The following is a 23,177-nucleotide window of genomic DNA, read 5'->3' on the forward strand; positions in this document are numbered from 1 at the left end:
GGACATTTGATCTGTTGAGCTGAACCCTAGCAGAAGAGTCTAGAGCCAACCCAGGTCTATTTGGCACTAAAAGCTTTGCTTTCTTCAAGAATGGCTCATTTCCCCTCTTCCAGAAACAGGTGAAACCCAGTGGCAACTGTGCATTTTCACTGCCTTTCCTCCCAGCTAGGAAACTGCAGAGCTCAGATGATCAGTTTGCTATGCTACCTGAGCAGGTGGAGATGAAGACCCTGGCAAGGATGTGCAAAATGTACCTACTCGTTCACTCTGGGTTGTCAACTGACCCAATGTGTTTGGAGGGCAGTTTTCAATGTTGTTTAGTTTTAAGTTCTCATAGCCTTTGAGACAGCAATTTCAACTCTAGCAATTTATCCCCAGGAAGTCATGAAAAAGTACTGAAAGACAAAAGTAGCAGAACCTTGAGGGCAGCATTGTCCATCAAGCAATGGACATAAAGCAATGGCTACATAAACTACAGTGCACCCATTCAATAGCAAACACTTTTTTAAAAATGTGTACTGAAAAAGATTTTCAAGGTGTGCTAAGTTCAAAACAAAGTTGATAATGGTGCATTTGCTGTTTCACATTAGAAAAAGTAACAAAATTAAAGTGCTGTAGTTTAGTATAACATGAAAAAATTATGGTGATGTACGACTCAACTGTCAACAATAGCTACCTCTGGAAGAACTATGGGTTACTTTAACCCTACATCATCTGGAGTGCTGGAACTTTCTACAAAATACTTGTATTACTTTTAAAAGTAGGGGAATGATAAAGATTTTTTTTCTCATTATAAGATGTGTAACTTTAAAAATGAGCAAATTTACTAAGGCCTTATTTATACCACTTTTTATTAAGGCTGAATGTATGGTTTGCCTTGAGTAAAATGCTCCGTCTTCATTAAAGCCAACTGGTGCTCAGTTCCAAAAACTTGTGGATCTGCCACACATTTCAGAGAAGCAACGTGGGCTCGTAAACACTTAAGAACCATAACAGAGGTGTAACAAAGAGTCTGACTCTTAGGTTGAGTCAAGAAACCAACGTCCTCCACAGCTCAGTTTGCAAACAGAGTCCTTGATAAACCAATGGGCTGGCCCTCTGGCCCTCTCTGGCCATCACTGGATTCCAGCTCCGGCTGAAGTCACATGGAACAGACACTTTACCTGCTGGACTTCATGGGCTGCTCATAGGGTGTCTGCTGAATGGCATACTCCTGGTACCCTCTGCGAGGCGCCAGGTCAGCCGTGGTAGTCTCAGGGTTTGCAGCGCCTGTCTCCGGGGGCCCGGCCTCCACTGGAACGATCTTGGTGGCACCTGAGATGAAGGTACAAGTCACCGCACATTAGAGGCACCTCACCCACGTGGGAGCAGAGCCCTGGAAGTGTGTTTCTTCACTGCAGGGCTCCCTTGCAAGATCGGCTTTCCTACAATTCACACATTTCACTTCTGTGTCTATGTCTGTGTGTATACATGTATTTGCAGGGAAGAAAGGGCAAGTTTTCTAGTAACCTGTCAAAATAACGTTCTGGGCCACCTGAGTGGCTCAGTTGGTTGAGCATCCCACTCTTGATTTCGGCTTAGGCCATGATCTCAAGGTCATGAGATGGAGCCCCACGTCAGGCTCCATGGTCAGAGTGGAGTCTGCTTAAGATTCTCTCTCCTTCTCCCTCTGCCCCTCCCTGCTCATGTATGCATGCACATGTGCTCTCTCGCTCTCAAATAAATAAATAAATTTTAAAATGCATCCTTCTGAAGCAATTTGCACTGGATCTGTTAATAAAAACATAGAAGACAGGACATATATACACCTATGTTTACTTCCCAGGTTCTATACAGGACTACCTGTGCCCAACCTTGAGTAAATGGAAAACTGCATCAAGATAACATAGAGCAGTGGCATCCATCAGCCGTGAACAGGAACCCCAGCTGCCAGGGGTCCAGTCCCACATACGACGTGACCTTACCATCAGTGGACCTGTTTCCACCCTAGCAAATGAAGGGTGTGGAATGGAAAAACTCAAAGGTCCCTTTGCTTATGCAAGTCTAGGATACAAATGGCCAAAGACCTTGTATAGCAGAGACATGCGCACACACCCACATGCACGTATCAAGTACATCAAAGAACAGGCTCCCATCTACCCCATTTCTAGAATAGCAAAGGATATCAGTAACACTTTTACCCCCACTTACAGAAATCTCAAAGGACTGCCATCAATTTTAAAGAAGTTACCGTGGGGGAAGCCTGAGTGGCTCAGTGGTTGAGCCTCTGCCTTCAGCTCAGGTTATGATCCCAGAGTCCTGGAATCGAGTCACACATCAGGCTACCCGTAGGAAGCCTGCTTCTCCCTCTGCCTATGTCTCTGCTTTTCTATATGTCTCTTAGGCATAAATAAATAAAATCTTTAAAAAAAAAAAAAAACAACAAAATAAAAAAAATAAAGAAGTTACCATGGGAACCACTAGAGGTGGCAGAGAACAAGAGCTGCTCTCTCTCCGAGGTTAATCATTCCCCTGATCGATACTGCTCTGAAGTCGGCTAGTGCAGACAATGTGACTTTCCAGAAAGTTCTTCCAGCCACATATTTTTATGTGCCTTATTTCTTACCAATCATCCTATTCTGTGCTGAGGTATAAAGAGGCACTTACCCGGCATTTCCACTTTAAATAAAGAGTGACTACTATTACCATTGGAAAGAGATGCTTAACAGGCTGTAGCTGCTCTTAAAATCCCACCCCTGATTTTTAAATATTATTGCACAACTATCACCCCAAGTGGATAGGAAAAAAAGAACCATTATAATACTTTGGAACTTACTATCATAAACCGCTTTTTGTCTAAAGTATCCCTTCCTGAAAGACCTTTTATAAAAAAGGTAGTTATAGTATCTCCACTCTATTTTATGTGAAAGGAAAGGGAGACAGAAATCTCTGATATTATAAAATACGTGATGAGCCCACTAAAAATGCAAGACAGAAGCTGGGCAGAGGGACCATGAGACTGCAGGTTCCAGGGAGCAGGTGCATCTGTCTGGTCTGAGCAGGTTTGTCTCTCCCAGGGACCATCCTGCTGAGTGCAGTGAGGGGAGGGCACCCCTGAGTGGGGACCGGGCCACAGGAACAAAGGAACAAAGCATGCTTCCTGGCCACCGCTCTTGTGATAGGGCCTATGGCAGCAACAGCAGCACCCCCACTACCTCTCCTCTGACGCTATCCACAACGACCCTGCAGGGACGGGTAATAGATGGAGAACCCGTCAGTGAGCCAGCTGCCCAGGACCACAGGGTCCAAGCTGTCAGGCTGCCCAGCACAGACTCGCCAAAAGCTTCTTGTTTTGCCCCTTCCTCCCTGTTGTGGTCACCTGGAATAGCTTCGTGGGCCGTTAAAACCACACTTATGATGGGTTTCTTCACTCCAGAAATCTGCCCGGCCTCCTTTCCCGAGGGGATCTTCTGGACTTTCTCTGTCCTCTGCGTCCTCGGCCTCCTTGGGGTCTTTTCTCGGTCATCTTCCTTATACTTCCTTTCCAGTTCAAGGTCAGATTCATCACCTGAAGAGCAAATAATACCGAGATGTATAAAATATCCTTTTATATCAGTGATAGAATTAGAGAGTGCCCATAACCTTTTTATGGGATGGTAAAAGAACTAGATATGTGTGATATCTACACGCCGGTCCTCACTGCCGCGCGGGCCTCTCTCTCACTTCAGGCATTGTCTTTGGTTCTCCGGGCTCTCATGTGATTCAGTAAATACTCCCTGCACTGCTGCCACGGGGCCACCATCAAGGCACTAGGGACACAGTGTTGTTAAGGCCAGCATAACCCTTCAGCTTGTTTTCACAAAGCCTACCAGACTTCAGAGTTATTAAAGAAGATATGGTCTCCAAGATTTACAGCCTAGGAAGAAATCATTCAAGCTACAGTTACAAGCTACCTTCTACAGTGGATATAAAGATGGATAAGGCACAGACGGGGACCATGCCCTCCAAAGCCCTGCAGTCTGGGGGGAGAAACAGGGGTGCAAAGAGGTGTCAGCAAGGACGGTCAGCTGTGCACCAAGTGAAATGAGAAGCAATGGTAGAAACAACTCGAGAGGTCAGAAAAGGCCTTCTGGGGAGACAACCTTTCCGTTGGCTGTAAACACAGGTGTTTGTGAGGTGATGTTTGGGGGTGGGGGAGAACAGTGGGGCAAAAGGAGTATGGGGCAAAGAGGTGGCTGTGATGAAAATGGCAGCACCCCACTGTAAGAAAAGAGAGCAAAGACAAGGAGTCAACCATTAGCTCTGCATGTTGTGTGGCTACAGCTTGTGGAGATGCATGGAGGTGGAAATAAAACCACTGGAGGCCCACAGAAAGCCCATGAGGGTCTGGGAGAGCCTCCACCACGGAGTACAGGGGAGGAGACTCCAGTGCTCATGGATGGCAGCCTAGTCGCGCGGGTGAGTGAAGCCTCCAAGCAGGGCTCTGGTGACAGAGCACAGGCCGCAGCACCAAGACAAAAGCACCAGGTCTCTTGATTGTTCAAAGGGAGATGAGAAGGGCACCTGGGTGGGTAGTTGAGTGTCTGTCTTTGGCTCAGGGCGTGATCCCGGGGTCCTGGGATCGAATCCCATGTCGGGTTCCCTGCAGGGAGCCTGCTTCTCCCTCTGCCTGTGTCTCTGCCTCTCTCTGTGTCTCTCATAAATAAATAAATAAAATCTTAAAAAAAAAGGGGGGGGGGGAGACGAGAAATCCAGACTTCTTTTTTTTTACATGACATCTTGATTTTTTAAGGTTGACTCTAATCTAAAAAAAATCTTAAAACAATGGGAGGGCCAAGCAAACAATGTCTGAGGCGCACCTGACCCAGAGCCCTCCTCCACCACCGTGGAAGGCAGTGGGGAGCCGCCGAAGCATGTGTGTTGATGGAAGGACTCCACTACATCTGTGCTTCAAACACCGGCCACCACTGGGGAGGACGAACTGAATAGGTTCAAAAGACATTTCAACACACCAAAGAATGGATGTGTCAGCCACAGAAGGAACAACAGCTAACCTCAAACGGCTAGACCTGGCAGGAGCCTGAGGGTAAGAAACACTCGGATGCCAAAGTGAGGCATAAAAGGGCGAGCGAGCTCTCACCTGCAGGCTGTTCCAGATTCCTAAGGAAATGCAGGGAAGGAAGGAGAAAGGCGTTTTCGGTCTTAGAATCACAACCACAAACCTGAAATAACCTGCCCAATCACCGCCCAGAACGTCGTGACAAGTAGAAGGAGCAGCTCCCGACAGCCCGTTAGCGGAGATGAGCGTGGGGTGGGTGCGTGGTTGCAGGACAGGCCCACGGGCAGACGGACAGTGGGGGTTCAGACAGTACTTTGGGCGGAGGCGTCACATAGGAGAAGTTGGCACCATGCGGGAATAAGGCACAAGCTGGAAGAGACCGGAGAAACCTAAGGGGGACTGCCTGGGACAACTCGGTAAGTCTGTGCTGGCCCCGATTCAGGTGTGCCTACAGCCAGACACTGGAGGGACAAGATACGAGGGAGAAGCACAAGTCCTCGGGGAGGAAGGTGGGAGCTGGTAGGAGGAAGGCTCTCAAGATGAGGCTAGGAAAACTCACGGCTAGCGGGACAGATGGACCAAAACAAACACTAATGTTCTGTGCTCTACAGATGAAGTCTTTTGCTCCCTGTCCCCATAACCCAGGTGCCTGGAACATGTGTAGGCCTGGTGGAAACAGTCCTAGGGAACTTAATTGACTGGAAGGGGTCCTTAGTCACGCAATTAGTGTGAGCGCTGAACACGGTAACACTGAACTGAATAGAAAAGTTAGCAGATGACAGCATGAATCAGACAGGCCGTGCATCACTCCTACATCTCTCCAAGGCCAAAGGGGAAAGTCAAGGACCGTCACATAGGTCCATCCGCTGAAGAACATGACAACTCCTGCAGAGCAAAAGCACAGGGCAAAACAAGCGTCCTGCAAAGTCGTCCCAGTGCTCACGTTCTGTGAGGTTTGATTTTGCACCATGCCTAACAGGAATCTTAGTATCATTTTGTAGTGGCTACATTAAAAACATTTCAAAAAGTCTACAAACTGCCTGCATCACAGAAGTTCCTTATGGGGCCTACCTACTCGGCGATACGCATGCATAAGCAACTACAGGAGAATATAGTGGATGCTTCGAGAGGGTAGAAACGACACATCAAGGGATTCTTGTGCTTTTAAAATGACACTCCACTTTATAAAAGAACTTACCTAGGGATACAATTCAATCTGTGGGCGACACAGCAGGAATAGATATATTCATATAATAAACAAAACAAGAAACAAAAACAAAAACCACCCTGAGAATTTGAGCTTGCCATAAGCTGAACCCGGTTAACAACATGAATCATCTAAAAAACCAAAAGCTTACACACAGCGTTAGCCTGCATAATCAGAAGGGATCTCATGGCCATGCTCTGGATTAACTGGATCTTGACTCTGCTTCAGGCATCATAAGTTAGGGTCTGGAAGAGCCTGGCTTGGCCTGGGGTGGAGAAGAGGAAACTGGGTGAGACTCTCACCTCCTCCCTTTCAGTGCTCTCGCCTCGGCCACCAGACCCACTCCCGGTGCCCATGCCTCAAGGGTGGCGCTCCTCCCGCTGTAGGGGCAGAGAACGCTGCCCCAAGCCCAGCCCCCCGGCAGCTGGGGGCCTGGCTGTAAGCTGCCAGGGGCCTTCTGGAAGCTAGTTTTCCTCGCTAAGAAGAAAGAAACACCCCTCTTCTTCAACTGGACATTACCATGTCCACTGCCCAGCACTGAGACAAACAACTGTAAGAAACTATAAGACATCAAGCAAAAGATGAGTCAATGCCTTGAGGCTCTTAAAGGGAAGGATGGACCCTAGGACCCTCATGGCAGCTGTGCCACTGAGCCCACCCAGGAACCACTGTCCTCAGACACCTCGTTACCCAAAAGAACGGCCATCCTCATCCTCAAACACATCTGTGGATGGTGCCTTGACCAACACACTCTCCAAACCATTCTCCATCCTGACCCTATAGTGAATCCTTTCAAAATTCAAATTTGCCACTGTCCCTGCCATGTTTAAAAACCTTTAACAGCTCCCTCCCACCTCCATTAGGAAAAAGTGCTAGATAAAGCCCTCTGGGATTTGCTCTAAATCCTTTCTCATGACCCCGAACTCTCAAGGCCATGACTCCAACACACGCCCACCAGTACTTATCTGCTCACCCCTTTGGGCTAGAACCACACTGGATGACAAGCTGACCAAATACCCAGGGAGTTCAGTCTCTGGACCCTGCACACAGGTACACACAACACCCTCACTCCACACACCCTGCCTGTCCAAATGACAAACTAAAAGGTACGCACATTTACACACACGCATACACCACCACATCACCGTTGTTGATGGCTGGACTTCCCACACTGCTTTGCACATTTTCAGAGGCCTCACCGTGCTGTGATCTCCTGGAGGGGAGGTGTCCATGTCTCCGTGATATTTTACAAGCCTAGCATAGGCCTAGAGCAGAAAAGGGGCCTACCCTAGGTGACAGACGCATTCTGCTGTGCTCAACAATGCCCAGCTGGAACCCATGGGTACGAGCCAGCAATAGACTTCAGCTAGAAATTTCCAGCAGTCAGAGCTGTCCAACGAGGGAAGGGTGGTTTTTAGTGATGCATTTCCAAGGACGGTTTTCAAGGAAGCTTCAGCTACCGTTCATGATGCTGTGGGGAAGACTGCACTCCTGGGAGGTCAGACCAGGCAACCTTTGTATCTCTAAATGCTAAGCCCTTCACTCACAGGGATAAAGGACAGCTGGGAGAAAGGCAGGCAGAGACAAACCCCCACCCCCAAGAGGAAACTACCCTTAAAAGGATTTTATACCACCCCGGGAGGGGCCCTCCACCCTTTCCTGAGTGGCAGATAGGTGACAAAAACCTGACTGAGTGACAGACACAGGGAGGACTGATCAGATTAAAGCCTAAGAAACCCCTAGACTTGGAAACCCTGGGGGCATCCCCCAATCCTGCTGCTCCACAGGGCCCCCTTTGGTGTCCTAGCTGAGCCCAGAAGTGTAGACGGCTCAATATGATGGGAGGCAGCCCTCAACCCTCATTGGTTGGGAACAGACGCTAAGACACTCCCCACTGGAGGCTGCCCCAAATGCACATCCTTCCTCAATTCTCCGTGGCCTCATGCAATGTGGAACTGCAGCCCATTCAGCTACATTCCATTCTCAAGAGCTTCCCAGGTCAACATGCGATATGTTTTCCCACTGATTCAGGCACCACATGGTGAACACTGTCCTCAGTGGCCTCGGAAATGATTCTTGGAGGTGGGACATGATCCCTCGAGCAATGGAGCACCATGGAAAGAACACAGTTTCCAAAGACAAAGCAGCGCACGCGTTCAGGGAGCAGCACTTAATTCCAGGTAAAACACCACAAATGAGAGTGGCAGGCCGAGAGGCAGACACAGACCACGATGACCCTCGATGCCACCCAGAGACCCTGGGCTACAAATGCAGACAGCTACGTAGAGCGATCACAGGTTGTTTATGGGGTTCCTGCGAGCCATGCTCCTCAGGCCCTGGCCCCGCTCTCAGAGCCGCCACTACTACCTATTTTTCATTTGCAGCCACAGCTCTAGCACACATGTAGGTGTTCAATACTTGTCTTTCATGGAAAGGAGGGAGAATGGAGAGAAAGGGTGAATATCTGAATAAAAGCCTTGCTAGCCATGTGCTCACTCCCATTTGAACACCTGACCTGCTCTGCTTGTTCCTCAACTTCCCTGGATCCTCACTGGAGCCCTCCTTGCACTCTCCCAAGAGGTCTTTTCTCTGTTGAAATGCCTCGTGGGCTCAGCCTGGAGGTCATGCTGGTGTGCGCTCTCCCAAGGGCTTGCTATTTCCACCCGCCTGCATTGCAGACTTCCGTACGCTGTTTCTAGATACTCACCTGAATCCTCTGAGTTACTTCTTAAACTTTCCATTTCGTCCCAGCTAATGCCTACATTCCCTCTGGTTTCTTTTTCCTTCTGAAATCCAATAGCTCCATGACAGGTGCCAGTAGTATATCATATGCACGGCTGCTGGTGAGCCACGCTGCAAAGGGTCCGCTGGAGGGCACATCCAGCACCCCCCAAGTCGGGGGTGAGCAGGAGCTGGACTTGACTGGGTGGCATCGAGTCTCAACCACTTATAGTGTGACTTTGGAAAACTGATTAACCTCCATAAAATCGCTCAGAAAAAATAAAATAATGACAGGGACCACCAAGGACTGACTGCTTTGAGGACGAAAGGAAACAGCTCACAGTCAAGTCCCAGCACACACTAAATATCGTCATCTCTACCTTCTCCTGGGAACACCTGAGATGCTGCCCTGAAGACTCTTCACGCCACACCACACCCTCAAAACCATTCTCATCCACCTGCCTTCACAGTCGACCCTGACAGGCTTAGTTCGGGCTGCTGCCACAGACTGGGATCTTAAAAACAACAGACGTCTGTTCCTCATGGCTCGGGACACTAGAAGTCAGGGATCAAGGCAGATTTGGTCTCAGGTGGAGGAGGGGGCGAGGGGCTGCTGTCCTCAGGTGGAGGAGGGGGCGAGGGGCTCCTGAGGCCTCTCCGATGAAGGACTAACCCCATTCATGAGGGCATGGCCCTCAAGACCCAATCATCTCCCAAACGCCCCACCTTTCGATACTGTCATCTTTGGGAGTTAGGATCTCAGCATCCAGAATTGTGGAGGGAGAAAGGGTCCGGGGGACACATTCAGACCATCGCAGGCTCATGCATTAGTAATAAGGTCTGGAGGCAGAGGCAATCTAGGGGCACAAGCCTCCCTACCCCTACCCCTCAGCATCTGCTAGGCTTGTCCTTCTATACATCCCTCTCAGAACAGATTCTATCCAGAGTGAGAACTCAGCTCTCCGCAGAGAGACCTGTGAGGGAGCCCTCACCCGCACATTCTTGCAACAAACAAAACCCTCCTCCTCTGCTGAAAGTACTCGAAGTCTTCCCAAAATATCTTGATTTTGGGTGTAGCTTTAAGATTTCTAAACACTCTGCCATGCAAACTGAACAAATATCTAACATAATGTGCTCCATTGGCATGAGCAATGATTAAAATTTAAAATATGTCGGGCAATGACACAGCAGCATGCTAAGAGCAACAGCAAGAATCTGGGGGCCACCGTAGATTCAGTGATCCTAAAGATAGAGTCACTTCAGACAGCTGCCTGTCATCAGGCCGTGGCTACCCCACCAACTCAAAGGAAAGCTGTCTCCCCTGTCAAACTCTCACTATCACACCTAGACGGCTTCATGGTGACTTGCTGGGAAACAAGCAGCCTTGCCCAGTCTCTCCTGGACACACGTGAGAGCCCTCGGAGCTTTGATTTATTAACTGGGCTTGAGAAAGTAAATTGTAGACAGTCTCAACCGTGACTATCATGAGCAAATCCGATGCTATGAGCCTTACGGGAAACACAGGGTGAAGGGCATTTTGCAGACAGCCACATTCCTGGGTGACCAGACCAGCCACTCTTCAGAGGAGCACGGTGTTAGGCACATCTGAGTGCCTCCCTGCCTCCTCCCCAGGCCGCCTGCTTCTCAAGTCTCCCTCCACTCCAATCTCCTCCTCTGGTGCATCTGCATCTGGGGTGTGTAGCATTGCTGCAGCACGGAGGAGTCTGGGTTCCAGTCTCTGCTGGTAATAATCGGCACAGGTCCTACTGCCAGCATCACTGGTCCTCTGAAAGTCGGGGGAGGAGAGAGCCCCAAGGAACCTTCCCTGCAAAGTCCTGGCTCTCCACCCACATCTGCCACCCAAACTCTCCCAGGACTCCCCGTCCTTTGGGCACACTCGCTCTAGACCCAACACTGCTGGAACCTGAGGCCAGTTAAACCACCAGCCTCTGTGGACACGTTCGCTTTTACTTTCATGACGCTCTGTGGCTGTGGCCTGGATGGGCCAAGGCAACTGTGGGTTTGACTTCAGAGCCTGTCTCTTCAGTTTGTCTGCCTGCTTGCTACTTATTCTCTCCTCACTCTGGTTAAATATTCATGTCAAGCATTGGTCTTCTGAAAACAGAATTTCTATGTCTAATAGCAAGTTCAACAATAATTTTCTATACCACTTAATAAAGCATTCTCTTTGTAAGTTGACTTCTCGCTTTCCCTATTTTCCCACATCTTCTCATTTTCCCACATCTGTAACTCTTAAACAAAACATCATTTCTGCCCAAGAGAAATAAATATTTCCTTGGAATTATCAAAGGACGACAGAATGTATTTGTTCTTTACTTGCCACAGGTCATCCAACAGACACTTAGGGAGCACCAGGTACCGTCCCAGGCATTCGGGACACCGTGTGTACAAAACAGAGAAAGATCCCTGCCTCCTGGAATTCATGTGCTAGCGGGGACATTCAATATATTTAAAGCATAATAAATAGGCCAATTACATAGAATGTTAGAAGGTAATCAAGCACCTGGAGGCCGGGTAGGTCTAAATGTCCACACAGTGCGGAGGCTAGCACTCTAGTCACGATGTAACGAACACAACTCATGCAAAATTTCCTAATGATGAGAACCGTCACTGTGACATGGGCTATTTATTCACTTGCGGCTTGGTCGTATCTGTTCCCCCCATCCCTCCCCACCCCCACCCCCACCCCCCAGTGATGTGAGTGCAACGAAGCAGGGCAGGATGTAGCCCATTTTGCAGGACGCCTAGGGACCTGGTAAAGTGGAGACAACAGGGCCTCACACTTCACCCAGTGGGCAAGTCAGTCATTCATTAACCAGAGAACAAGTGAAGGCCCCTTGGATGCCTGGCCCTGTGCCAGGCTCTGGGAACCCAGAGAAGAGCCAGGCTGTTCCTGCCCCCAGAGAATCCGAAGCTCACCCACTCGACAGATGACAGACGAGCAAACACTGACCACCACCCCAACCCTTAGCATGCTACACAGGTCGCCACCTCCTTCTGTCCTCGGGCCCTTATGAACTTGCTCTGTCCCTAGGCCGGCTCAGTGAGGGGGGAAGCGGCGACAGGACCGAGAGACCCTCCCCCATTAGGTGGCAGACCCAACATCATACCTGAGTCCATTGCAACAGAGCAAGAGCTTCCCACTGCTCACTCCTGCCCCTGATGGGCGCAGAAAAAGAACAGAGTGCATGGACAGGAACCAAATGAACAGCCGGGCTCCATGGTGGAGCCTAATGTCATCTCAAGGCGACCGAGAGGACAGATGGGCCTGGCCACTGGGCCGAGAAGTGATCTGCACACCCATCTCTCTGCTCTGTCCCTGGGAAAGTGCTTGGCAGGCATGCATCTCAGCACCCAAACACTGCCCCCAAATAACCTCTTTCCTCCTAGCCCACTCCCCTCCAACGAGGCCTGGCCCACCCGCGTGCAGAAGGCTAGGTGGGTAGGGGCAGGACATAAAGGCTGGCATGGCTGGGTGTACCTTCAGTTGAGTCCCCACAGGCAGCAAGGGGCCATTTGCTCCCAATCACACACCCCCCACCACCCACCTGCCGCAGGAAGGCACACTGTGCACTTGACCACACAGCTGGCCGCCCTGCTGCAACAGACTGCACCCGGGGCCGAGCATTTAAAATCCCACCGTGGCCTGTAGATGTTGGTGGCCCACAGCCCCTGCTCTCCAGCCATGCTCCCTGCTAGGAAGAGGTGATTCTTGGAATGTAAAGAAAACCAGAGTTTCGGTTCCGTTCACACAGGGAAAGGCCTATGCTCTCTGCACGGAGACAAAGGGCCCTGATGATACACAAGGTGGCTCTTCTGGGACGGTGGGACGCTGACACTCAGAGAACCCCAGCTGCCCACCAGCCAGCCTCCCAGCCCAACACCGATGGGTACTTGTAGATAATTTACTCACCCTCATTTCAGAGAACGCCCGGATGACCCCCTGGGCCTAACACAGGGAGCCTGATGAGAAGTGGCCAGCAAGTTGGCATCTTTTCATGAGCAGATGGGGACCGTGGGGAGGCAGCCAGATCACACCCCAAGTCCTCTATGTGCTCTTTTTAAGGTGAACCATCGTCCAAATAGCCTGCTTTTGTGTGCAGGTGTTAATTACACAATCCATTTTACAGTAGTATTTTGTCTTCAGATTGTATGAGAACTCTAAAATATCTCCCCTGAGCTCTAGAAAAGGCTCTTTCTCCAACAGAAAAACAGGACATAGTTTTAATGAGATCGATTGATGGCTGAAATCCACCTGACGTGCTGGACAAGCAGACTGGACCGGACACTATCCAACCCCAGCAGGTCCTGAAGGGCCGTCCCGGGGAGGCCTGCCCGGCCACAGGAGGAAAGGTCAGCATCAACCCCCTCAGCAGCATCCGACACTGTCCTGTGTCTGTCTGGCATTTGTCCCTGGTCACCGATCAGGACAGACAGAGGATCGACGCCACTCTGGTAACGGCGTGGTACCCTACAGCAGGGCACTTGCCTGGGCATTAGCACCTGTAACTCCATCATGTGCAGTGTGTCTTTCTTACCCATCTTTTTAAGCTTCACTTTTTGCTGCGAGGCTCTAATAAATGCACTCTCCCGGAACGCAAGGCCCTCGGCGGAGGGGCCCTTGATCAGCCATTTCACGCCACCTCCTGGCACAGAATCCCAGTGTGAGCCTCGCTGCCTTAGGATGGTGCTTCTCGAATGGTCTTAGCAGCAGGACGCTTTTCAAGTGAATTATTTAAGCAATTATAATGTAAACAATCAATAAAGGGGCATGACTTTGGTTAGTGTGGGTGGGGTCCCCCTTGCCACATTCCCCATGCCCCCCCACCCCCCTCGGCCGTCCATCCCTAAGCAGCAGACACCTCTGAAGGGCCCTGGAAACAGCTTGAACACTAGTGCATGAGATGCACGAAGAGGGGCCGCGTCAAATGGCACTTCAACCACAGTCATCCCTCTGAGGGTCCACAGCGGAGGACAGGGTATGCGAGCCACAATCTGCCTCTCAGCTGGATGGGTCAGAAACTCTCTAAACTTAAGTATGTTCTGCGTGTGCAAAGCGAGTCACTCTGAGGCTCAAGCGAGGGAAAGGTGGCCCGGTGAGGCTTGCGCAGTCATCCCTGGGGGATGCCGTGGGGCCGATGACTGCACACCCGACTCGGGTCTGGGACTGGGATTACGGGTCCTCAGGGTTCCGTTCGCCGTGGGCTAGTACAGAGCGCTGTAGCGGGGCGCCCGCCTCCCCCACCCCCGGTCCCGGGCATTCTGCTGAGTCACTGGCCTTCTGGGAACTATTACTTTTAATTCTTTGACATCGTGCATTATTGCTCTTCAACCCCAGCACGTTAACGTAATTCTTTGTATTTCATTTCCTTTTGAAAAGATTGTGTTTAAAAGAGCAATGGCACAAAGTGGACTGTGAAGCCGGATGTGGAAGGAGATGTTCACAGATGGGCGTGCACGCCCACGGAGCTGAGACCCTCCCCAACCCCACCCTACCCTTCTACCACAGGGCCTGCTGCCCTCACACGCAGGAGGTGCTTAGACCACAAAACCAGAGGCAGTGTCGCTTCAGGAGCAGAGACCCAACATTTGTCCCATTTTAAAGACAACGAGCAGAAATCCAGGATGCTCAGTATTCCAAGAAGTTCCCATTTGCCCCTCTAGGCACTGCCCCTCCATCCTGTACCCAGCTGCCTGTGAGGGTCCTGCGGGTGCTCCCCTGCCCTATGGCTTCCCCCGGGTTTGGTCCATGGAGGCCGCGGCAGGAGATGGGGTTGGGTGCAGTTCATCCTCGGACTCCCCGCTCCTGGCTCATCTGAGGTTGTTTCATTTTCTACCAAAGGCTGGCCCTTGGAGTTCTGGGGACCACTCTCCCTGCTGCCTCCACACCTAGGGTGTTAACAACACCTCGCTGCCCTACTGTCCAGTCTCCCGCAGGACCTAATCCTTTAATAAAGGATCCCTTTATTAAACGTTCAAGGTGTCAATTCAAGCATGCCATCAGCTTCCCAGCACATCCCACTGGCTCCGTGATCCTTTTGGTCATCTTAGATGGCTCTTTCCGAGCCTCATCTCATCTATAGGTCAGCATGAGCCACACTCTCAAGCCCCAAGACCAACGGCCTTATCCCAGCTTCATCTCATTTCATCTCCCTGCCTGACTTACCATGGATGACTGTCCTCCCCCCTCACAGGAAGCCTTCCTGCCTTCCTGTCCCACTGGATGCCCAGCAGCAAGGTCTTCAGGAACTTCTGCCCACTCCCGGATGACCATCCACTGGTGCCCTCACTCGCTGAAGGCCCCACAGCTGAGGGCTCCAGTCCAGCCCTCCTGCCGGCTCCACAGCCAGGTAGAAACAGCCCTTTGGACACCCACAGTCCGTCAAACTCAACACATGACCAGAAGTAACATGTCCTCTCTTGCCCAAGCCTGCTTCTCCCCTGGGTTCTCAAGATTGGCAGGGCCCATCCTCCACCCCAGCACCCAAGCCAAAAACCAAGGCCACCTCCTACTCACTCTGCCTTTCTTCCCATGCACTCCAACCTTTGCCCAGGCCCTGGGACTCACACTTCCACCCAAGCTCTAGAATACGCCCGCTTCTTTCCACTTCCATTGCCACTGCTGGGTTCAGAGACCGTAGAGCCTCACCAGGACCATGGCACCAGACCCCCACCATGTCCCACTGACCACATGTGGCTGGGAGGCTCCTCTGAGCCTTAAGGAATGCTGATGCCCCTGCCAGTGCTGGTACTCCCCTCCTCCTCCAATTTCTACTTGTACCCCCACTCCTTGGAATATGAGACCCATGAGGCCTTCAAACCTCTACCCAAGCCCTCTCTGACTCTCACCCTGCCCTCCCAGGCTGCTTGCACAGCAACTATTCTGAGCTCCCTTCGGACCCTGTGTAACCTCTACAGGTGCTCCTCACGCTTACCTCAAAATGCTGGTATCATTTTCTGCCTGGATCATTAAGCTCTGAACAAGTTTACTGCGTGAACTTCTGTTTACTTGCCATCACAGCGCCAGCAACCACCACAGTCAGCAGCTTCTCAATCAAAACGCTTCTCTAACCACACACACACACACACACACACACACACACACACACAGGCACACGCAGCCTTGACTCTGTTGATCTTCTCTGACCTTACAAAGAAAAACTAAGTCCCTCTGATACAAGATCTCCTTGCTCCTTGCTCCTTGCTCACTCACCATCCCCTCCTTCCCAAAGGGGTTCCTTCGGGAGGGATGGTGCTCCATTTTCCAACTCTACACTCTTAGCAAGTGGGATCTGTGTCTGTGTTTGTATCCTCCAATTCCCCACAAGACTTCACAGAGTCCCCTACAGGTAATGACAACACTCAACCCACACAGGTTGACCTGGCAGAGAGCAGATGAAGAGTTAAGTGTACATGCAATCATACATTTGAAGAAATTAGCTCATATGCACTCATTTATAATTAACGCTGCACTAATATTCTCAAGTACCTATTCTAAATTGCCCAAGAACTAATTAAATCTCAGAACGCCCCAGAGACTAAAGTGTTATCAGCCACATTAATAAAAAGCTCAGAACACTTGTCAGAACAGCAGACTGATAAGGGATTATATTCTGGGACTCTGGCACCAATTCAGTCCACGCTGCTAGAAACAGCAAGTTAAGGAACTTATTAGCCCACAATAATTCCAGCGGACCTGCTGAATACGCATCACTCTTGTCTTTGCTCTTCCCCTCAGGCTTTCTCACATCTTCCTGGCGGACTTGCTCCCAAGGAAAGCCAGGCAAGCATCTACTTCCAGCAATGTCCCCATGGAGGGACAGCTATGAAAAGAAGCACGTGAACAGCACGAAGCCTTTGTTTTCCACATGACCCCTATTCCCGTTACATCATTGCACCTGCAGGCTTGTGCTTCAGCCATCCTCAAGGAAGTGCCTACCTCAGCTTCTCTCCACAAAAATGCCAAGTCACGTTCAGACATGCAGTTCAGGCCCCCTCCTCAGGAAGCCCTCCAGGATGTACCCCACAGACATGTGGCCCTGCCTTGCCTCCTCTGCACCGGTTTGGCCCATTCATTATCTTTTGTTATTTCTTCAACCCCCTGTCCCCGTTTTCAGACACTCAGCTGCTCAAGGGAGGAGACTCATCTTACTCAACTCTGATCCCCAAAGTCTGGCTTGGCACCCAACCACAGCACAAGCCTAGGAATTAGTAGGAGAAAAAGAAGAGAATCTGCCTGCTGTGGGGATCTCAGCCCTCCACTTTAGCCGGCCTCCTTGGCAGATTAGAAGCACCAGGCACAGCAGTACATCTGGCTTTGAAAGCTTTGGGCCATGCACCATGGGCCACCCATCCCGGTACTTAGCAATCAGGGGTTTCCAGGGGAGAGAGAGCACTCCTTTTCAAACTGAGGTCACGATGCATGGTGGCTCCTTGTCTTGGGAAAAGGCATCAATTAGAGTGAAGGCCTATTGTGCCACAGAATCCATCACACCCTATCGAGGCCCTCCGCGGCAGGACGCAGCAGGCAGCCCGCTGAACTTCACACAGCAGAATGCAATGGGCTACAACCTTTGCCTCCTGACACAGCAGAACAGACTTGCCCCGCCAGCCAGCACAAGCACGGCCCCAGAGGGCCTCCAGGATCCTGAACAAGAAAGTCCTCATTCAAAAGTCCTACCTTAAAAAAAAAAAAAAAAAAAAAAAAAAGTCTTACCTTAAAGTCCTGCTGCTTAAGTGTGATTTTGTTAGTTCCTTGCTCCCACCACAAAAAATAAAAAAAAAATTAAAAAAAAAAGAGGCTCTGAGGGGCCCCTGGTAGCCCAAGACACAGCAAGTCAGGAGCAGAGAGAGCCGAGTACACAGTGCCAGCTCTCCTTGTGACTTCTGTGGCTCACACTGGGAGACTTAATTACCAGCAGGATGGGAGGTTTTATCTGGCATCCAGCAGGAGGATCAGAACAGATACTCAGTGCCCTGGAGGCAGCTGGCACAGCTGGGCACACACAAGGACGACACATCACTGTGGTGTATGGCCAGGGCCCGTAAGCATCGGGGTCCTGCTGACCTGGATCTAGGATCCTACAGACCCATGGAAGTTCCCGACTACCTTGCCTCTGGAAATTCTGCGAGGACGTACACAAACACCTGTGAAACTTAGCAGCCTGAATCATACCCATCTCTGGTGCCTGCTCTAGAGCTCCCTATGGGTTCCTGGCTAGGGGTCCCACACTGTCTTCCTTCTCTAAAGAACTCCAATCACATATCCTGTTATCATCCATCTGAACTTCATTTAGTTTCAGAAGCTACTGGGGTAATAACGAAGATCATGTGCAGGTACTGTCACTGGGCAGACATTTGCCAATAGCCTCCATGGTGAGGTGCTGGCCCTGGGGAGTGAGCTGGCTGGCTCAGGGGGTGGAGAAGGATGAGGGAGCCCTCTAAGTAGAAAAAGTTGCCTGCACCAAAGGAGCCAGGGGACAAATGAGCACAACTGTGCAGAGCAGCAGCCCAGATGCAGCTCAGGGCAGGGGGAGAACCCTCCTCGCAGGGGCAGGGAGGCCATGGGAGGATGCTCAATAGGAAAGCAACAAGTCACCTTTGCATTTGACACCACTCTGTTAAGGGAGGCTGTCTAGGGGGCCAGTTGAGAAGTGGAGTGATCAATCCAAGGGCTATGGGTAAAAGTGCTTGAGAGTGATGAGAAAGCTAGACCTGGGACAGGGAGGAAGGGCAGCAAGGAGACTGGGGGCCCCAGAATGGCTAAGGGGGAGGCAAAAGCCAGCAGGGCTCAGTGACAGTTCATTTGGTCTGGGGTGAGATCAAAGGAGGAATTAAGGGTGACTCAGGTTTCTATTTCCAATGACTGAGAAGTACCAGCAAGTGAGAAGTAATATTCATGGGCAACCATCAAATACAGGTGGGAAAAAGGGGGACGAAACCCAAAATGTAAAGAACACAGAGTCCAGAAATGACCGTTAGCAGGTATGGATGGCCAGTCAACATGTACCAGGACCTCATCCATGTCATCTGCCCCACATCACATAGAAATATATGTGGAAATCAGAAAAACTAACTTTGAGTTTGCTGCCCATTAGACACTGTCAGCCCTAGTTTCTGATCTAAAGGATTCATGCATTTACTCACTTCCTGTGTTCCAGGCCCTGATGTAAACACTGGAAAGAGAACAGTGAAATGAGATACCCACACAAAGTGCATTATGTCTCTTTGTGTCAAATCCATAAAGAAGTAGAGTCTGGCTCTAGATTTTGGCAGAGAGGAGAGTATGAATGATTCTAGGCCATGTGCAGGGCACCAGACTCTGGGGACAGTATGGGACCCTGCTTGCTGAGCTATCAGCATGTGGGGAGACACACACACAAACGACACTCCTAACATGAGGAGACACACATGGCCTGGAGTGAGTAGACTGGGCTTCTGGGGGACAGAGGCTGAGGACAAGGAAGGGCACACTCAACCAGCCTGCAAAATGAATGAGGTCAGAGGCGACAGGTGAGTAAGAATCTGCTGACACACGAGAGGGCTCTGGCATCCCAGAGAAGGGATGGGTGTGCAAAGGCAAAGGGATGGCATAGGGCCCAGGAGGCTTAGGGGCTGCAGATGAGTGTGGCTATTCAGAGGGCAGAGGTTCCCTTTCTAGGCAAAGGGAACACATACAAGAGACTGCAAGTACAGGGTTCTGGGGCCTCTGGAAGTTTGTAACAGAGTCATAGGTGGGCAACATGGGAGGGGTACTGGGCAGGGGGCAGCTGTCAGGTTTATGCATAAATGACCTAGCAGGCTCATGATGAGCTCAGCCTGTCTGTGAACAGGGGTGGGCACGGTGGTCTGTCTCTGGGGAAGGGATGTGACCAGTCTGCACTTCAGAGAGATGTCTACACACACACCCAACACGTGCCTAAAACAATCGACTGATATTTGGGAAGAAAATAGGATTCCTCTTTTCCTTTCTTACCATATCCTTGTGAATTTTATAGTTTACATACGTAAAGTGTCTATAATAAACTCTTACAGCAAATGTGTACTTGAGCCAAAATGCCTGGGCTCCCATCTCAGGCCTACTACTTACTACCATGCAACATTGGGTAGGATGCCTGTCTCAGTTTCCTACTCTGTGAAATGGGGACAAAACTAGTAACTACCTCATGGGGTTTTTATGAAGAGGAAATAAATTAATATTTGTAAGACACTCAGAATAGTGGTAGGCCTACAGCAAGGACCCTGTAAGATGGTTTTTAAATTTTAAAAATGCAACTTATTAGTAAATAAAGGAATATATGTATCAGGGATGTGTTTTCAAATCACCGGTGTACACAGACCATGGATGGGAACAGAAGGGCAGAGTAGAACAGAGCTGTCACAAGAGTCTGTGGAAGAGATAATGGGGCTTAACCTCTAAGAAGCACAGCACAGATGGAGAAAAAGTCAACTGACCGTGGCAAGTGACAAATGTGAGGGGTGGGACATCTGGACAGTGGGGACAGTCACCAAGTTGGAATATGGGGGGAGGGGGTCCATTTATAAGGAGATAGACAACAAGCACCACACCAAACGTGCCACAGAGTTTATGCTGCCTATGGGGCACCCAAACTGACTGCAAGCTCAGGAGAGGGTCTGGCCATGGAGGATGTCTGCAAGTCAGAGCCCAGAGAGGGGGTGAGTTCCACGCTGTGTACAGGATGCACACAGCAGTCACTAGTGACAGTCATCAAAAATCTCCCGTTCTCCCCCAACCCGGGCATGTGCACAGCTACACTTTCTGGACCCTCAAAGTCAGTGGGGCCATGTCATCAGTTCTGGCCAATGAAATGCACAAGCAGAAGTGGCAGGTGTCACTTCCAGGCTTAGGGGAAACCATCCAGGGCTCTTCTCCCTTCTTGCACAGTGACCAGCCATGTGCAAGTGGTGGCTGCTCTGTCTGGGACCCTGAGTGAGCAGAGCCTCTGAGCACCTGCAGTAGGCGTCCTGTCCGAAGGAGAACGTGAACCTGGTTCTGTTAGGGCCAAGGCAATGCGGGAGAGGCTTTGTTGTAAGGGCGTGACGTGGCCTACGCGGACTGACAGGCTCAGCGACAGCGACACGACGTGACGAGCAGAAGAACTGAAGCTCACAAAGCAGCAGGAACAGGGGCAGCTGGAGAGGGAGGAGGGAGTTAGGAGCTCGAGGTGTCACGGGGACGGAATGTGAACAGAGCCAGCACACGTGCCCACACTTCCCAGCACGCAGAAAGCCAGAGTGTTTCCAGAGACCGCTGTGCTGCATGACCTCCAGGCTTCCATCCACCTGACGGGTGCACAGGTGAAACCGGGGTTTACAGGCAGCAAAAGCAAACAGTCATCACCATTACACAACTCTCCACGGAGAAAGGCGTCATATTCAGAGACTGACACTGCCCTTCCTTCACGCCTGCAAATCTTCAAACACAACTCACCCAAAACCGTTTTCAATCACAGCGGCTCTTACCAAGTCCGCTGTTTTGCTAACACAAATACAGCAGAAGGCACTTGAAACATTGTTCTAAAAAGACCTCCATGAAGATTATAGGTGCATCTTATGGAAGATCTTAAATAAATGCCTTGTCATCTTTGGGACGGATTTCATAGAAAAAGGGCAAATTTTTGCAACTCTCTTTGCAAAAAAGGACCCCAGAGATAATAAGCTTACAAAGGTTCAGAAGTCACTTTTATAAAATTGACATATTGATTTCTGCAGGCTGCAAACTGTTTTTTCAGAAACACCAGCTGTTCCACATAATGGCACAGAAATCTCTTTTCCTGGTTTCTTTTGCTATTCAAATGCAGAATAAAATAAATAAATATAGAATACACACCAAAAGTATTATTTTAACTTGCCAGGTTCAGCGCAGGGAAAGGCTTGTGTTGTTTTTATTGTTTTAACAAGCTAGAGAGTCAAGGTCAATTGTTTGAAATGTCACTAAACTGCTCTTTACAGACCATGTATTAAAACAATTATGCGAGAATTTTCCCAATTGTAATGTTGTGCTTGGCAAACTAGGAAACATGGAACAAACGTAGGGACGGTGGCCGCAAAGTAGCCGGGCATAAGGTCATTGCTGCATATTTTAGAGGCTTCAATGAGGGCCAGAAAGAGAGAAACTCCCCGAGCTTCTACTCTTCTGTTTCATATTTGTTAAATTAAAGTCCTTTTAGGTCACTCAAATCAGTGGAATAGGAGGCCGTTTTCTCTACAGCTTATTACTGGAGGCAGCTGATAATCTTATTAGAAAGGACTGCTCCCGTCTGCCATTGCAGGATATGTGACCTAACTAATTACAGAGCGGAAAATAAATAGCGGAACCACGCAGGGTAGTTTCCAATAAGGTGAGTGTAAAAGACTGACAGAAGTACACTGAAATGAAATAAAATCTCCATCCATGAGGTGGAAATGAGACAGGTTTGAAGGCACAGATGTGGGACACCGCGGGGCTGGCCCCAGAGTGGGAGTCCAGAGGTGTGGGGTCGCACCCCGGCCCGACCTCCAATGCAGTGTGTGACTCTGGATAATCATCACCTCCTGGACTTCAACTTCCTCAACTGTAAACCTATGAAAGTGAGTCTGAAAAGGGGGTTTTCTGAGCCAATCTTAAAAGGTCACATACCATGTGATTCAAAAGATGTAAGATTTTTGAAATGACCGAATTACAGAGCTGGAGGACAGATCTGCGGTTGCCGAGGGTGGGAGTGGGGTGATTCTGCAGCAGGAGCACGGGTCCCCCTGAGTGACATGACACGGAGCTGCACACACAGGTCATGGTCCGCATCTGAGTCTAAGCACACGCTGCGTAACTCCATACGATGCAACCGTTGGGGGAAAACGGGTTTAAGGGCACCAGATTTCTCTACAATCTTTGCAACTTCCTGTGAATCTGCAATTATCTTCAAAATACAAAGTTTTACTTTTTTAAAGACTTTGAGCCAGACCCTTATTATTTCTTCTCTGGACCCCAGGATTTGAAATAGTTTATCTCCCAATTTATTAAGATAATTCTTTTGCCTGTGTTTACTGATAGAACTGTCTTACTTTACGACTTTCACAAAACCACAATTTCCAGATGGATCCAAATCATGGGTAATAAAAGAGACCATACAAATCACAAAGGAATAGATAGAAGCATGTATTTTATTATTCTGGGGTATCGGTAAGTGTTCT

At 49.9% G+C, this 23,177-nt stretch overlaps 1 protein-coding gene across 7 annotated transcripts in view; it reads right to left on the reverse strand.

Annotated features, from left to right (window-relative positions):
- ZFAT (zinc finger and AT-hook domain containing) overlaps window positions 1–23,177 on the reverse strand; it is a 190,268-nt gene that overhangs the window by 117,540 nt on the left and 49,551 nt on the right. For all 7 annotated transcript variants that reach the window (XM_038555582.1, XM_038555584.1, XM_038555581.1 and 4 more), the window contains 2 exons: window positions 3,359–3,547; window positions 1,164–1,314 (listed from right to left, as the gene is read on the reverse strand). In XM_038555582.1, coding sequence (XP_038411510.1) covers window positions 1,164–1,314; window positions 3,359–3,547 — 340 coding nt within the window. The remainder of the gene's footprint in view (window positions 1–1,163; window positions 1,315–3,358; window positions 3,548–23,177) is intronic.

Source organism: Canis lupus, chromosome 13, assembly GCF_011100685.1.
Source record: "Canis lupus familiaris isolate Mischka breed German Shepherd chromosome 13, alternate assembly UU_Cfam_GSD_1.0, whole genome shotgun sequence".
NCBI lineage: Eukaryota > Metazoa > Chordata > Mammalia > Carnivora > Canidae > Canis > Canis lupus.